At 34.3% G+C, this 18,160-nt stretch overlaps 1 protein-coding gene across 2 annotated transcripts in view; it reads right to left on the bottom strand.

Moving 5' to 3' along the window:
• The window catches only part of LOC116352031 (protein Wnt-5), a 43,744-nt gene extending 25,584 nt beyond the window's left edge, over window positions 1-18,160 (bottom strand). The window contains exons 1-2 of one of the 2 annotated variants that reach the window (XM_031784233.1): window positions 16,706-18,160; window positions 10,041-10,923 (exon numbers count right to left, since the gene is read on the bottom strand). In XM_031784233.1, the coding sequence (XP_031640093.1) occupies window positions 10,041-10,174 (134 nt within the window). In that variant the 5' untranslated portion in view covers window positions 10,175-10,923; window positions 16,706-18,160. The remainder of the gene's footprint in view (window positions 1-10,040; window positions 10,924-16,705) is intronic. The other variant, XM_031784234.1, reaches the window with a different exon arrangement.

Below are 18,160 nucleotides of genomic sequence, written 5' to 3'. Positions count from 1 at the left end.
CATTTTAAATGGAAGTGGTATTCATAGCTCCTTGACGATTTGCGTCTCGAGTATATTCATATCTGTGCATGTGGTTGCAACCACTCACTATCTGTCTCTTCTTCTCGTTCCCTATCCACTCTATCCATCTCTGTTTCTTTTGCTTGCAAAATATGTGTGAAATATAGAATGTATTTTATTCCATTTGTCTTGTTTACCGTGTCGTCGTCATCGCTTACAGCGTTAAAATGCCTCGAGAAGCATTTCTGAATGCATCGCATTTATTTCTCTTTTATTTTACGATTTATGGGCTTTATGACATAATTTGTTTTTATGTTTGGTGCTCGATTTCTGTAGTGCACTCTTTCGCTGTTGATGCCTGATGCCAAAAGGAAATATTGCCGCTTCATTGTATATGACGAATGCAAGCGCGCTCGCACACACACACACACACACCCGTGCAAATTAATTTCAACTAAATAACAAATGAGCCGTAATAATTTTCGTATTTTGAAATAGTATGAGACGAGCGCGAGCGCGAATTCGTTCGCCAACCATGGCATCCGTAACGGTTTTGCAAATATATAATAAGTACGACACACCGTCACTCTTGTAAGTGCTGAGCATCAGCGTGCGCGGCGTTACAAGCGCAACTGGGAAATAGAAGAGAAAAAAAACCAGCCACCAACAACAACATCAAATCGAATGTGGTAGCACAGTATTTTGATGAAAGAACGAGGCGCGAAAAAAAAAGAAGATGCAAAAAAGGAACGTGTTAGAGACAGAGTGAGATCATGGTGTAAAAAGTGATTGACTTGTGGATGCATTTCTTGTTTTTGCTTCATGCGATTTTTTTTATTCGCTCTTCTTTTGTGCGCGCATAAAAGCCTTCATAAAAATACACACTTGAAACATATATCTCTTATAAATGCAGTGCGTATATCATGGTGCACATGGGAAAAGAAATGCATCATTCAAAAGGGCCTTAATTATAACTTAATTAACACTTTTAAATTTCACACTCTGCTCCTCGGTACACACACACACACACACACACACACACACACACACACACATGCGCCCATGTGTGTGTGTTTTGTTGTTGCATGTTTCATTCTCCATATATATCAGATACTAAATGGTGTGACTTTCAAGAGAATGTGGATTTATTAAAAGAGAAAAAGAGCCAAAGAAAAGAACACACGAATGAAAACAGATTTTTATCCGAATCCATTACCGGCAATACTTACAAAGTTCAGAATGAAAGAAAGAGGTTGAGCTTACATATGCATTAAAGAAGGAGCACAAGGAGATGAATAATATCCATATATTCACAAATGTGAACATAATGGCCATAATGCATTTTATCTATCTACGAATCATTTTTTTTCTCTCCCCAACATATGAATCGGTTCTTCTTTTTTTTTTCTTTGTGCGTACGGATCACATTAACGCTGGAATAATATCGTTTATTTGCGCTGTTAATTTTATTCATTTCATTTTTCATTTTCCTTCTTCATATTTAATTAACAAATCATTTTTTATCGTGCATATTTACTCACTCGTTCATACGCACCCAAAAGTCATATCAAGCCGAAAATTCGATTTATTTCATCATTGTCAACGCCGTCATTGCCTTTTTTATGTAATGAAGATGGTGTAATCGATTCGATTCCGACTGTGAAACGCACAGTATCTTCGGTTTCTTCAATTTAATATAATCATTCTTTTTTATTTGCTTACTTCTTTCCTCACCTTCGTGCATTGTCACTGTATGATTTTCTCAATCTCAAAACTGGATGAGAGAGAATGGAAAAAACAAATCGAAAAAGAAGAAATAGTAGAGAACACGTTTGCTTGTATTCGAATCGCATACCAATCCACCGATCAAACTGGCACATTCAATGTGTTAAATATTTAATTTTATTGGATTTGATGACTTGATCTCAATTATTAAATACATTGTTATCGAATCAACGTCGTTTAACATTTGAACAGTTTGGTTATTTTCTTCTCTCTTTTCACTCACGCTGTCGGCTGTGAGGCGAAAAAAAAGCAACAACCGATTTTGACATATGATAAGAAGTCGGATCATCGAGCAAAAGTCAAGCATGAAATCACGAAACAGCCATTTGGGAGTTCTAGCTTCACCATTCAAATGAAATCAACTCTCTTTCTTTCTTTCTGTCCTTTCCTCAGCTTTGAAACCATTGTGGACTTTTTTCTTTCTTTTTACGCTTGAACTGGCACAATGGAAATGTATTGAAAATTGTGATAAATGCTGATAATTATGTGTGAAATCTCGACTAATGATGTATTCAGATTATGCGTGTGTATGTGTGTACATATGTGAATATGGTATTCTCTGATCAAGCAGATCGAATATCATTGTGAGAGATGATATACCAAACGAAGACTATGTCAGGCGTGAATCGATATAAATGCCATTTAAATGCATACCGTCTTTCTCTCTACTGATTCGCATTTCAACGCCATCATTGTCAGTTTGTTCTACAAAGCATTAAACATATATAACAAAAAAAAAAAACGATCTAAAAACGCGACTGAAATAAGGCAAAATAAAATTATAACATCGGAGCGCAAAGGGCTTTGATTGAACGGGCTGTGCACAATGAATATATATAAAAAAAAGAAGTTAAGATGAAGAGTTAAACTCATTGGCAAAGGTAGGGCTCATTTGGTTGTCTCATTTTTCCGCTCCTGAACATCAACGATACCAATTTCTCATTCAACTGGTTCTTTCGCTTGTGTTTTTTTTGTTGTTCTCAAACTTGAATACAAGTTTTTGCTTTTTTTTCAACTCTCCGGACTCGTACAAACATAATAATAATAAAAAACAAGGAAAAATAGTTAAGAATGAATATAAATAATATTTGCTCTCGTGTTGTTAATATTATATATATTTGTAATTGGCGGTGCACATAGTGAAAACAGTCGAATATCAACAACATAACAAATTGTAAAAACATGTTGAGATTTTGTTGTTGCTCTCTTTAATATTTCGTAAAACTTGGGGAGAGACGAAAGAAAAATAACATATCAGCCGACACAAAAAACAACGTCGAATCGCACGCGAGTTCTGGTTATATTTGTTGAAATTGAATTGACTAGAGTTTTTCCATTTCATCTCTCCGTATTCAGTGAATGGTTTGTTTTTTTCTTCGTCCACATTTTATTTTGCCATCCATTTCATTTGCATACGTGTATTCTTTTCGGATCGAAATTGAATGCAAAACGAAAAATACTTTCAATTTCCACACATTAGTGCGCACACACCAGTGCAAATGAATCGACTCGAAGAATGAGAAGCACACAAGTCATTCAAAAATATACATATATATCGCAGGATTATTGAATCGAATCGCGTCAGAGCTTAAGCACAGTTTTCTTCTTTTTTTGTTGTTGTTGTTGTTGTGCAGGTTCCAATTTCGCTCTTTAAGATAGAATATATCAGCGGCACACGTGAATCAATACGAATTGGGTAGGTAAAATGCGGTGTGCTAATTGTGTGCAGATGAAACGGAATGCCGCCGGAGAGAAATGCATGGTGAGAGAGCGAGCGCGAGCTCATATACATTTCAACATATAATATATATTTTGTTTGGCGAACATTGTTAAAATGTTCGAATGTGCCGAATATACTCCTGAAGCAAAAACAAAGACAACCGTACACACATGATACGCAAATGTCGACAACAAGAATTGAATGAAAAAAAAAAAACGAAATAAGAACAAATATTCAATGAACGAATGCACAATGAAAGAGTCCCAAAATATTCATAATGTTGAATATGCACAAAATTCGTTCAATCGAAGTCGTAAAACTCAATGTGCTTGTATATTTCACACAGAAAATGGATAATTCACCAGCAAAATATGTTCGAACCCGAAAAATATGTGTGTTTGTCCTTCGTGTCCTTTGATTTGAATGCCATTTGATCGGTGCCATGATTATAGCATACGAAATGGCATAACCACAAAATTCAATATACGCACAAAATACACGCATCGTATTTGTACATATGTTCAATGTCATCATTATCAACATTATTGATTGGTTTTGCGTTGGCCATTTCGAAGTTTGTTTATGCTTAATTTTGCTAATACAATTTCACGAGATATGAGATTTTTGCACAATTCATAATTCATTTATCGCCCGCTGAAAAACTAAAACCGTAAGCATTGAAAGTCTTTCGCATATCATGTATGTGCTCACATTTTGTGATTCTCTTCACCCCACATTCTGTCCATCCGATTCGATAAGGTTCTCTCTCTCTCTCTCTCTCTCTCTCTTACGCTCTTGTTTTTTGTATTGCAAACAGACTGTAGCGGACACATGAAATACACAAACGATATTAAAGTACAACAAATTACAGGCCTGGTGGCAAACCACCAAGTCGGATCGTTTGTAGTACAAATGCTGAAATCAATTCAATGATAAATAATTTTTCGAATGTGAAGTTTCTTTTTTCTTTCTCTCTCTCAACATAGGTATCTTTGTGTGTGTATCAGGCAAACAAGTGGACGGTACACAACAAAGTAAATGTGCTTGAAAGGGAGAAAGAATGAAAAAAAAAACAGACGAGGTAAAAGCAAAAGATCAAAAGAAACCAATCATTATTAAGAGAAAACGTTTCGGAAAACGAAAATGTGTTTTGACTCAGCCTTTTCTTCCTTCGTTGATTTGATGGCTATGAGTATATATGTGTGTCTGTTTTTTCGGGTATTTTATTTCTTCATTTTTGGCGTACACAGGTCGTTCTTATTCAACAGATGAAACGATGGTAATAAAAAAAGATGAACCGAAATGTGTAATGAAACGAGAATCGGTTTTGACAGCGTACTTCAATGGTATTTAGTTGATCCAGGAGCCAATATAAACCACATCTAGACGTCAACTTAAGTCGCATTTATTGAATATTTTGATCTTTGGCTTTTGTGCTTGTGTCTGTTGATGCAGCAGCAGCTTAATAAAAGTTTCACATGCAAAGTGGCGCATATTTCACGCAACGCCTTCGACACTTCATTTTTTTGTTGCTTTTTTGAAATATTTGATCGTTTCGCAAAATCAACAGGATGCAAATAAAAAATTGTAACATTTCTCTTTTTATATATTTCTCCTTTTCCCATCTCTCTTTTCATTTTTCGCAAATCTTTCATTCAATTGAATCAGCATCAATACATTTTGTAACTGTGTTGTTCGGTTTCGATGAGATGTGGCACGGAAACTAGTTCGCATTAACTAGTTCGCTGAATTGTTTACAATGTGCGTGATCTTTTCAACTTACCGTCCATTCGTTGTTATCGTGTACTCGCTCATATTTTCTTTTTACTGATTAAATAGCATAAAGGAGAAAAAAACACACACATATACAACATTTGAAAAAAAAAAAATGGTACAAAGAGCATATTCGATACGCTTCGATTCAAATGAAAGAAAATTTCTTCGGTTGGGATTCTTTGACAGCATTTTTCTATTTACTTAGGTGTGTTTTTCACATTCTTGTGCATGTGTGTGTGTTTTGCTTCGTGTACAAATGCTGTTGCTGCTGTTGCCAAGACTAGAAAAGCAATTTGCAATGCCAACACAAACCGTTTCTAGCGGTTTAGCATGTGTATGTGCTGATTGGACACTTACTACAACTCTCTTTGTGCGCATTTCTTTGATTTCACATTTGGCAAGCACAAAATAAATAAATAACAAACACTCATTCTACATTTCCATTTTCGACCGATGAAACCAATTACACGGAACTTTAATCAACCAAAAAACAAATTCAACATTGTAATTAACTTGAAAATTAGCGTTTCCTGTACAAGGATTACGATATTACCACTGCTTTCCGATTAAGTGTGTATGTGTTTTTTTTTAAATCCATTCGGAGAGTCGTGCAATTTTCTTGTCTTTTCTTTTAACATTTCTATCTTTCATCAGCGAATAATTCACACTTTTTCTTTTCCGTCAAAACCGTTGCTGTGGTTTAAAAGCTTTATTTCCTCCTTCTTTCTCGCTTGCTATTATGGAAATCACAAAACGCGTATTTCCATAAAATGTGCATACACATTTTATATTCACATTATAGTTAATAATATTTATTGCATTTGTCATCTGAAATCAACACAGATAAAAAACAGTTTTTCGCGCTGAGTCTTTAATTGAAATTTTTCCATAAAAATGCATGCATGAACACAAGACGAGATACAACAACGCACCGTATCAATTGTTAAAAGAGTATATCGGTGTAATGTGTGTGTGTGCATATGCCACAATAAAATCAGTTGGAAAAGTAATCAAATGACAAAGGTTGGCATACGGGCCACATTTATCCATGCGGTGACAACAAATGAACGTAACTATCGTTAATGGCTCTTTCAACAATCAACCAAAAAGCACGTAAACATAAACTATTTAATTTATGCTCGCATTAATCGAAAAGTAGGTAACGAACGCGTCTCTGATGCATTATTGCACTATTGTGCAATATATACACACAAAAAACGGCGAAAGAGAAAGAACCAAATCACACATCGACCGGGTAACAAACAGGAAAAAAAGATCTGTGCTTTTTTGTCATCGTCACCATCATCATCATCATCGTCACCATCATCATCATCATCGTCATCGTCATCGTCGCAAATTAATATTTTGCTCATGCCGTGAGAGATTTACATTACATTGTTGGGTCTAAGTGTGTGCGTGCCGAACGTTCACCGAGGGAAAATATCTATCTTGCCAATTTGCAAGCGAACATTCTGCCATTCTTATTATATTTTTTTTTGTTCGTTTCAAATGTAAAATATACCGTCTTAATTTTATTGCCATTTCAGATGATTATATGTATACGTGTATTTTATTTAGTGCCAATTTTGAGAATATTTCATGCAGTGGGTCTTTTCTTAGTTTGTAATCAATTCCTCTTCCTTTTTCATTCTCACTCGCTGGCTAAGTCGTTTTTGATTATTATTCACAATTCATGGAATTGATAAAAACATAAATTATAGAATCGGATAAAGAACATTGGTGCAAAAAGACAAACATTTAGTAATATAAGTTTTTTGATAACAAAAAAAGGGTGTCCAGGTGCGAGCATCGCCATGCCATCTCCATTGAATTCAACCAATCCATGGACTTTATGGTAAATGAATTTTGTGATCAATTTATGAAACTACTGTAGTTGTCGATTTATCTATTGAAAACCTTGCAGCCGCCGTTGTCAATGAATGGAACTTCGGTAGGAATATCCATTCGGTAATATTGACATTGTATAATAGTTTTCACGGGTGTCATAATATCGCAGCAGGTAATTCGGTTGAATGTCGTCATCAGTTGGCCGACAAATAAAAAAGGAACAGAAATTGGTAAAAAAAAAAGACTCAGCTATAGATGAAAATCAGTTTGGTCACTCGAATTGAGTCATTTATGCCGATGAATACACTCACATAGTAGAGATGCATCTTGAAATTAAACAGCTATAAATAAATTCGTTTGTTTTGGGTTCCTTTTTTTAGGAGCGACGAAATAATACAGTAACAAGAAAAATATGTGCACACACGTTTTTATTGCTCGTTTCAAATGCAAAGGATTTTGTTGTTGTTGTTGTTGTTGTTGTGTTAAAATGTTTTTGTTTGGTTATTTTCATTTCATTTAATGTGCATTTGCTTCGAAATATATGCACCTGCTTGTAAAAGCAATTCACAAAAGTGTGACATCAAAACACAAAGTTTGTTGCATTCAAAGAAGAATTTGTTCTTTTTCTTTGGGTTCTGAAAATAACAATGCAAAGAGATTTATATGGTGTCTCATTTAGGGCTTCATTCATTTCTGCTTTTAAAAATGTGCGATTTATAGATGGTAAAAAGAGTGTGAGTGAGTGCCTTAAAATGGGTATAGAGTCGGCTTCCTGTTCCATCGCCATACGGCAAATGATCCAATAAAAATCAAGTTGATCGCTTAAACGATCGTTCATTCTTAACATTCCCGATTTAACATAGCATTGCATTATTTCGGTTCGCCTTCGTTTCGTTTTTGTTTAATATTTACAAACATGTTAATTAGTGGATTTATTATTATGCATTTTTGGCCGGAATAAATTTATGGATTCCATTTAAAATATTTATATACGTTTTCACTCGATTTCACAGAGACACACAGAAAGAACATCCAGTAATGGTCTTTAGTCATAAAATTAAAATGACGACGATGAGATGAAAAAAGGCAGATAAATAAAATCATGAGAAGTAAGCGAATTGGAGGCGCTTCATTTCCAGCAGAACCAAAGGTGGTGTTGTAATGGTTGGAAAGGGGCTCAAACCATTTGCACCGTCGTCGTTATTGTTGTTCGAACGAATTCAGTTATTAAAAGTTATTTACACACTTTTTCTGCTTCGATGTTGTGCTCTCTTTCTATCTATGTATGTTCGTCTCCTAATGTATCAGTCTCATTATTCATCGTCAAATGTCTGGCCGATCTGACTTGATGATGGCGACACACTTATGTGTGAATATAACGACACATCACCACTTATGCCAGCACATTATATTAATTATATTAACACGGATTGAAGTCGGCCATTCCGTCTGTTTGTCTCGTACCGATCACATCAAACGAATAATATAAAATGACTCCGACATACATAAAATTACCGTAAGCATCACCATCATGATAAAAAAAAGTCATCATGTTTGTTTTTTTACATACATAAACATTAAACATATCTGAAAAGCATTAGTTAAATGCTTTTGCGTTCATCGATATTTTTTCATTTAACTAAATCAATGCGTATGATTTTCATATGATCATTGATCACATTAATTTTCTTGCAGCAATGGTAAGAACTGTGAAATAAAAATTTAAATTCCATCCAAAAAAAAACGAAAAAAATGCCAACCAATTTTCCAGAGATAAAAAGGTAATGGACGAAAATAATATGTTGTTTCCTCATTCGACCGATTGCATTAAAATACCAACGAAATCTCGATGCGCGCTCATAAAACTGTATTTATCGTATGCATTCGTGATGGTAACTTCAAGGTACACTTTTTTTTTGTACTTCGAGTATTCTTGATACTGGAATTGGAGGACAGTCTCTCTCTCTCTTTCTCCTTGTACCTACTTTGTAATGTGTCAAATGATATCGAACGACTGAATTTTGAAATGTTGACTAGACAAGCAATACACAGGTATTTAAGTGTTATCAGTTCTGTATTCATTGTGTCTGCTGACCGTTTATGCTCACTAGTATTGCGATAGTATAATAAACCATTTCAACCATTCACGACCGTCCTTCTTCCAATTTGAATTTTCTCTTTAATGTCCCTGTCGTTTTTTTGTTCATTATTAACTACTTATACATATAAAGATTGATAATGGAATATAGCTTCAGGTTGCGGCGCCAAATGGGTCTTATTTCTCGATTACTTTAAATGAGTTTCATGGTGTCTTGTTTTTTTTTTGTTTAATATGTTGTTTTAATTCTCAAATCATGAACTCAATTAATCGATTTTCCCTGCGCACTTCTTCGATCTTGCCACCAAACTTATCACATATGCTTAAGATTTATTGTCTTGCCTTTTTTTCTTGTTGCTACTTAAATGATATTTGATTTTTTTTTACTATTGTACTTGAAAATTAAAATTGTTTCTCGCGCGCTGTGCGCATAAAAACAAAATCGATAAATCAATCCACGATGATTATTTGTATATATACATATATTTACGCTGTATTTGACACAAAACGAATGATCACAATTCAATGGTAAATTGTGAGTACATAATTTTCTTGTTAGCTTTGGGGCATTCACTTGAATAACGTCTGCGTATATTGAAATTCTAAACTTTATTTTTCTATTTCTATCTTCCGTTTACTTTAATCAAAATTTACTCGTATGTGTTATATTTTAAGCAAAATTTTCGATTGCACGTCATCAATCATTTTCGAATCGAGCACGTTGTATATACATGCTGAAATATGCAGCAACCGAATATGAAAAAGAGATGCATGCAAAACAATAAGCAAATATAAGGTCATAAATCTACTTACATCCATGATGGGACGCCCTGTAGTACACCATGCACACTGTAACTATTGTGTGCAATGAGTGTTGTAATTATGAGCAATGCAACGATTATATTGTTGCCGCAACATTTGTTTTTCCAACGCATCCAAACTTCCATGTTTATCAATGTGTGCTATTCAATCTATGCAGCAAACTTTCAAACTTTAAAATTGTTTTTTTTCGGTGTGCTGTGTTCTCTTCACTGGTATCGCTCCTTCGATAATTGAACTTCAGAATCTTTGTTGTAATTGTTTTCACTTTTCTCTCGCGTTGTATTTTATTATCTTTGAATCGTGTCCCTTTTTTTAACTAGTAAGCCTTCATTTCAATCACAATCGTTTACTTTGTCCGTTTGCATCAAGTTTCTTTTTCGCTACAATTTTTTGATTTTGTAAAGAAATAATATACACAAATTTCTCTCTGCTCTCTCTCTCTATTTATTTACTCTTTTTGTTCTTCGTTCGCGTACATTTTTCCGTTTCTTTTCATTTGAATTGAATTGAATTCTCAGCGTTGAATGTTTGGCGAGCACACAAAGTTTTTGCTGTTTGAAAAATTACACAAAACTTTTTTGCACACTTCTTCGGTACTTGGGCACTTTTCTTTTTTTGTTCTTGTTGTTCGTTGTACGGATTGAAATTGATAACGCTTGTCATCAGTGTGTGTGTTTTTTTTGTGTGTGAGCAGTGCAAGTTCATTGACTGGTGTATGTGTGTTTGTGTATGTGATAGGGTGCACTCATCGATGTACGGATGGAAATCACAAGTGCCATGGCAATCACACGATGCACCACATTCATCTAAAATTCGCTAACATGTATCACTTTCAACACTGTTGTTTTTTTCTGTGGTTGTCCTGCTGCTGCTGCTGTGAAAAAAAAGAACGAGAAAAGAAAGAATTGAGCATAAACTTAAAATATGAGGGGAGTGTGGAAATGTTGTGTCGTTTGGTTTTTTTTAGTTTTGTTTTTGTTTCACAGCACAGTTATGTGTGGTTAGCAGAATTAGAAAAAGTCCTTCAAAAGGTTACGCGTGATAAATTGGCCAAATTACACATATATATAATATTATATTGTGATAGTGTTCGTTGCATTTGTCGTTGCTCTTGATGGTTTTCAGTTCCTGTTCTTCTTTTTCCACGAAAAAGAAACCAACAAAGATGTTCTATCTTTCTCAAGAGAGATAACATCTCTTCAAAATTATTAATGAAACATTTTCGCGATGTTCGTTGTTCTTATGACTTTTCATCGGAGTCAATTTGCAGGTTTTTTTTTAAAAGCAAAATCACTTTCGAGATAATACATTGGATTTTATTTTCCTTTTTTTCATCTTACATAAAAAAAAATATGAATAATAATCTTTCTGTGTATGCACTATCACAGCATCTCATCGTTTTGCGTGACTACATCTAGTCAAATATGATATTTGATTATACGTTTTGTTAAAAGTCAAAATGAAATTTTGACGAGATGTTTTTTTTTTCAAGAGATGCGGGGGTTCATTTATTGATTCTGTCAAGGAGAAAAGGACGTTTGCCAAAATGGGAACGGTTCTCGGAAAAATGTTCTGGCATTTTCGAATGCGATGGAAAATTGAAAGGAAAACTCGATTCGTTATGATTCTAAGAAGCACAAATGATCAAATAGATAAAATAGATTGTACGTTTATAGCAAACATTTTGTTGTGCGTTGGAATCGGTACAAAAGATTTCATGAGATCAAAGAATCCCAATGCAAATGATTTGCCGAAATACATATCCACTTTTCGAAAAGCATTGGATTTGTGCGAAAACAAAAACAAATTCAAATCGACAGCGATGACGATAAGAAAAAAAAAACCATCTGATATTTTTTTTAAAGAAAGGAATATAGAGGAATCTTCGTGTACAAAAGCCCGCAAGCACTAAATACACTTCAATGGATGAACACATTCGATAAACAAATAATATTCTGTGCGTTGCCACTGAGAATCGAATGTCCCCACAACATATACTCTCTCTTACGCACACACACACACATACACATATATTTATATATTTTCCATTTGAATAGTTTAGCCGCTTGTCTTTCGCTTCTATGGTTTTCAATGAATAGAGAATGCTATTTACCGAGCATTTATTAGCATCATCATTTTGTCGGTTAATGGAATTAAAAAACCTCATCTTTGTTCCCTTCGCTCACTCTCTCACACGACATATCGTGCTTTCACATGAATTTTTGTTTTATTTTTATCATTTTGTACCGAGAATAGATAGAAAAGCCATAAAAACGAAAATTATCTCTCCAGCCAACAAAGAGCAGCTCAAGAATTACAAAAGAAAATCACGCTACGTACTACATGAAATTATTGCTGTGTCTATTTTTGTTCTCTTTCTTTTTTTTACTCTGCTGCTGTTGCTACTGCATCATTCTCTTTCCCTCGCTTGGATTTGTTTGAATGTGTGGTTCGTTGGAAATTGGTAAGTGCAGGGATTCACATACAATTTGTAGTTTTTTTTTTTTCATTTCGTTTATCCCGAATCGTTTGACCGTTCATGTCAAAAGTCGTAAAATAGCAACAATACCGTGCGTTATGTGTGTGATGTTTTGGTTTTTATGAAAAACACCAAAATATATACACACAAATAAGAGCGATGAATACGACATATTTTGACTGCACCTAAGCTTACTTTGTGCTTTAATACACACAAAGAGACACAAAACCATGATCTTTTTTTTTCTCTCCACCGGCCGAGCCCAACTTGAACTACTGATTACTGCTACCACAGCAACTGGATCTTTTTCAATGATTTAGCTCAATGACTATTCACACACATACATTCTTGCTATCTCTCTCTCTCTCTCTCTCTTCATCTAGTGTCGTATTTTTCCGTATTTCTTTTTAAGTCGGTTAGTTGCTATATAAATCACCGAAGGGCAATTGAATGTGATAAAAAGCAAACGCCAAGAGTGAAATGAGAAGAGAAAAAAACGAACGAAACACGAAGAGATTGAGAGGTATTAACATCATTTTCAGGCTAAATGAAATGACAAAAGAAGATCTGAAATGAAATCGATCACAACACACAACGAAAGTTGATGATATGATGATGATGCTGCTGCTTTTGATGTCATTCTCTCAGGTCTTACAAAGGAATCTTTGTCCGTGTTTTTATTTGAAAGAAGTCGGTTTTACATTGAGACATGGCTTTTCAGCCATTTATTAGCTATTATTATTATTATTATTATTATTGAAAGATAGCTATTCTCTTCTTTTTTTCGCCCCTGGTTGCGGTTTGTTTGAGAACGAAAAAGACAATAAACTATTTTCAATTTTACCACAAAAATAAATCAAACAACCGGCCCGCCGGCACATGCAAATGTAATGAGACAATTCTGAATGGAATATGCTTTAATTAAAGCCACTGTATACATACATTGTAGTTAAGAGAATAACCCAATGGTCATTACACTTGTTCTTATTATTGTACGACTAAGTCGCATCTCTGGGTTCTATTCAATTTAAGCAAATGTCTGATTTACTACGACTTTGATTGATCAATAATTCGAATAGAGCAAAACTACTTACAAGATGTGCTGATTTGCAGAAATTACTTTGAGCAAATAGGAGAGAAAGACTCCGAATCTGAATCAATTGCACTTATTACAATTCATTCATTTGTTTGCTATTGTGATCAAATTTAATCCAGAAGCATTTGTAATAATAGCACAAGACTTGCCATGCTCTGCTCGTCTCTCTCTCTGTGCATACATTACATCAAATTGAAACGACTTTGCAACTTAATTTTAATGAATTGCGAACGAGTCGATGTCAGTGAAAAAAGTAATCGCTTTTACAATGGTACGCCTGATCTGATTTAAATATGAATCAAACAAACAAGCAACAAAAATAAATCCGAATAACTGCAAAATTCAATTTAACAAATACGCGTAATTTTTGTTGTCAAAGTTTACATGCGGAAATCTTGATACAGCAACATATTGTTTGGCAAACAACGAAATAGGGAGCAGTGTGAAGGCAGTGGCAGTGTTATATTGTCATTTAGATGATATCACCACAAAATTGAACAAATTATAATTCTGGCATCGAGTGGATGAGGAAGGGAGAGCGAGAGCGGCGAGAAAAGAAAAACTCCGAATTAACTTTCTTCCTGATGTGAAACAGAAATCAATCTAATCAAAATTACTCACTCGGGGATCGGAAACATCAACGGAAAAAGGATCGGAAAAGCACAATATGTCAACCCTCATATCAATTACTTGGTTCATTTACAGTATTTAACGATTTTTTGTATAGATGAGAATTTTAAAAAAAATATACGTAAAATGTAATTTTCATGTTGAATAAAAAGTGAACTTTCTATTTGAGAGAATGACTGTGCGTATGTGTGTGTGTATGTTTTGTGAAGTGAACAACGCGTTCAACGGAACAACAAGTATGGAGAGGTAGAGTAAGTCGTGAGTGTATGTGTGTGAGAGTGAATAAAATACTTTGCACAAAATCATGATTTGTGCATAATGCAAACCTTGAAATGTGCACACAAATTTTAATACCCCTCGAACATTAACAATAGAATCACTTTTTTTTCACTCGCTCGCATCGTACATTGTATGAAACGGAAACGTATAGAATTTTAATCGTATTTCGAAATATGAAGTTTAGTCGATAACTAAATTTTGCTACCCAGTTTCAATCTGAGTTTGTCTGTGTGTGTTTCCTTTAATCTGGCTAATCTTGATTAGATTTAACAATGCGACGTAAATAAAGTCAAATGGAATAAAATGTTTACTTTTCTTTCTTCGTTTAGAATTATTGAGCCGTTGCAAGATTATTTTTTTTTGTTTATCTTTCATTTTAGTCAGCCTATTATTGAACAAAACGGCTCTTGAATTGTTCTTCAAATTATTTCCACCTCACAAAACTGTGATCGTCCTTATTATTTCGAAAAGAAACATGAACTGGCCGAACCTTCTTTTACTCGCATTGTTATTATTATTTTTCAAAATATTTATGTACTTTTTCGATTGTCCAGTTTGAAAATCGTTATTTTTTTATCTCTTCTCTTCACAATGCATTTCATCCAGATGCGCAGACATTCAAATTGAAAATTGTTCATTAGATCATGATGCATTGAGAGAACTTGGTGGTTTGTAAAACCATCTTGTAGATTTTAAACGAAAAAGTTTTTGCTATTCAAACTATTCGAGAAAGCAACTGTCTCAAAGGAGATTGTTTTCAATCTAAAACTGATGCATAGTTTTTGATTCATTGTGATGCGCTTGTGGCATCATAAATTATTTAAATTCTAATTTATACGGAAGCAAATTATGTAAAATACATATTTAATAAGTGGCACAACTACCATCAAAGTATTTTTCTGGCGCTTTGCATTTCTCATTTTGCCACCCATCATTTTTCCCGTTAATTTTCGAACAAACAAAAGAGAGTATGATCAAAATTGTTGTTGGTTTTATGTGTTGTGGTTGCTGTTCTATTTCGCGAAAAATTAATACCTCTCGAAAACAAAAGCGGCTCATTTGATAAGAGCGCACACCATCAATTTTGCTCCTTTTTTTTATGCAATTGTTTTTTGGGGCAAAGTGTGAGTGCGAGAGCAAGTTAGATGTGAGTGAATGAAATGAATACGGGAGACGAGGCAAGAGAGAGAAAGAGAAAGAAATGTGACGTTGTAAATTAATGTGGCTTTCAGATGTGTTTGGCATCAAAATGCGCGCATATGCACGAACTGATGGATGTTGCATTTTTAATGCTTAGCCCATTGTGCAAAGGATACTATTTATCAACATTATTACAAGCGATTACGTTCATCATACACACATACACAACCCGAAAATCAAACTATGTGTGAGTGTGCTTATGCTTTGGTATATTTGAATGCATTTTTAAAATGCTTCTCGTTTGACCGCTTAAAGTGTGCAATCCAAAAAAAAAACGAAATAGAATGGAAATAATATTGAGGGTATACCACCGTACTACGGTATAATGTGTATGGAAGTTAAGAAAAATGACAGATGATTTGTGTGTTATTATCGCTGCCCGAAAAATATGGTTATAGACGAGAGAGGCAACAATGACTATGGAGTCGAATGATCCTAGACGATGGCAACTCAACACATATTCAAATGCCTAATTACAAACAATTAGTTAGCCGAAATGAGGGATAGAGAGAGGGAGAGAGCGGCAAATAAAAAGACGAAAACATAAAACCTATTTGCGTATTTTTGAATGAACGGTCGTTGTGGTTTGCACACACAGACAAAAAAGTGAATAATACTTTACCAATTACAATCCGCATAAATGTAAAGGACTTAGTTTTAGATCTATATGGCCGCGTAGCTTGTGTTTTTTTTTCTGGTTCTGCTCTACTGCCAAAGATACACTTTTGGTTACGCTACATAAACGACAGCGCAGACATATATCAATTCACACATTCTCTTCATGTCTCTCAGATTTCAAAACAAACAAACATTCGGTAAGTTGCAAAGGCTAACTGATCATTTTGTGCTCAGTTCGAGTTTGATTGCGTACTTAGATTTATTCGCATCATAAAAATAATCAAAAGAAAATGAAGACAGAGATAGAATGCATATGAAATGGTGAAGAGAAATAGAGAGCAATATTACACATACCTTGGATAAATTAATATTTATGAAACGAACCCTTTGATCTTGATCTATGATATATTTTTTTTGGCGATGCGTTGCGCTATACCAAGTGTTTCGTTTCGCTTGAGTTTCAATGGTGACACATTTTATGACTTCACGTCTAATTTTCGAGAGTTCCTTTCTGTTCTTTTTTTTACGATTATTATTCCATTCTCATTACGGTGTTTTCGCTTTGGACTTTCTCCTTCGATCGTTGTCGTTCGTAATTTGCAATGGGCTCTCTTTTTATGTTCTGGTGCGACGACGTCACAAATTAACTTGAATTTCCTTTGGCTGTAAATTTTGTCACATCAGACACACTGTGAAAATTTCTCGTTTCAAATATTTTTCTTCGTTTCACCATTCACATTCCGTTTTTCCACACCACACGTTATCACTTATGCGTAACTGAAACACATATCACTTCTATACGTTCTTTGTCTGTGCTATTTACTTTTTGTTGCTTCCTTTTGACGGTGTGTATTTGTCTAGCCACCGTTGAACAATCGTAAATTTTTCTTAATCGAAAAATTTTAAAAAGAAAAACGGTTACGCCACAAAATGGATTTAGTCTTGTGCGAATGCTTTTACACAATATTTAAATATGATTAATGCAACGAATGTCCTGAAAATCGGTTGTCATTCAAAAAATATGCACGATTCAAATTGCGACAAAACCGACTGAGTATTTTCAATTCACAAGATTCTATATTCCCAACGTCTCTATCATTGTCTATCTAGACATTTATGTGTGTGTATTTTCTAGTCCCAATTTGATCTTATTTGCATTTCGGGTTCTATTCTGTATTTCACACAAACACTCTAAACTAAATGAAAAGATGATCGAATCTTTTGCAAATGCAATGTGTCGAGAGCAAGAGATCGTACTGCTTCTCCTTAATTAAATTTTCTAGTTTGTTGATGCTCTAGAATTAATTAAAAACGACGATCAGAGAGCAGCTGTAAATCTGAAGATATTTTTCATCTAATGTAATTAAGATGATCTTGAAACTATTTATTTACACATTCGATAAAGAAGTGCATCAAATGCAATGTGTATAGGCAAAGAACTAATCTTCTTCTAATAGTTTTGTAATCAAAACAAAATCTTCGACTTTGTTTATTTAGATTATGAACGATTTTTTTTGCTTCTTTTTGCGTTTTTTCCAATTAAATTGCCGACACTTTGTAAGTATAATCTAAGCAAATAGTTTAACGATGAGCTAATGAAATATAGTCGACCGTTGAATATTCGTTTTAAAACTCGTACATTTTTTAATTTAAAACTCGAAAATTTCTCACAGAACCCACGTTTACATCGGCAAAAAATATGCGATTACGAATACCACAAAGACGCGCTTATTCTGTCGGTTCTCGTCTCTTTCGCTTCACAACCGTTCGTCACGAATGTTTGTAAACAACTAAATTTAGTTACCGTCT

Source organism: Contarinia nasturtii, unplaced genomic scaffold, assembly GCF_009176525.2.
Source record: "Contarinia nasturtii isolate CC-2019 unplaced genomic scaffold, AAFC_CNas_1.1 Cnas_scaffold_187, whole genome shotgun sequence".
Taxonomy (NCBI): Eukaryota; Metazoa; Arthropoda; class Insecta; order Diptera; family Cecidomyiidae; genus Contarinia; species Contarinia nasturtii.
This window is presented reverse-complemented; position numbering and strand designations above follow the sequence as displayed.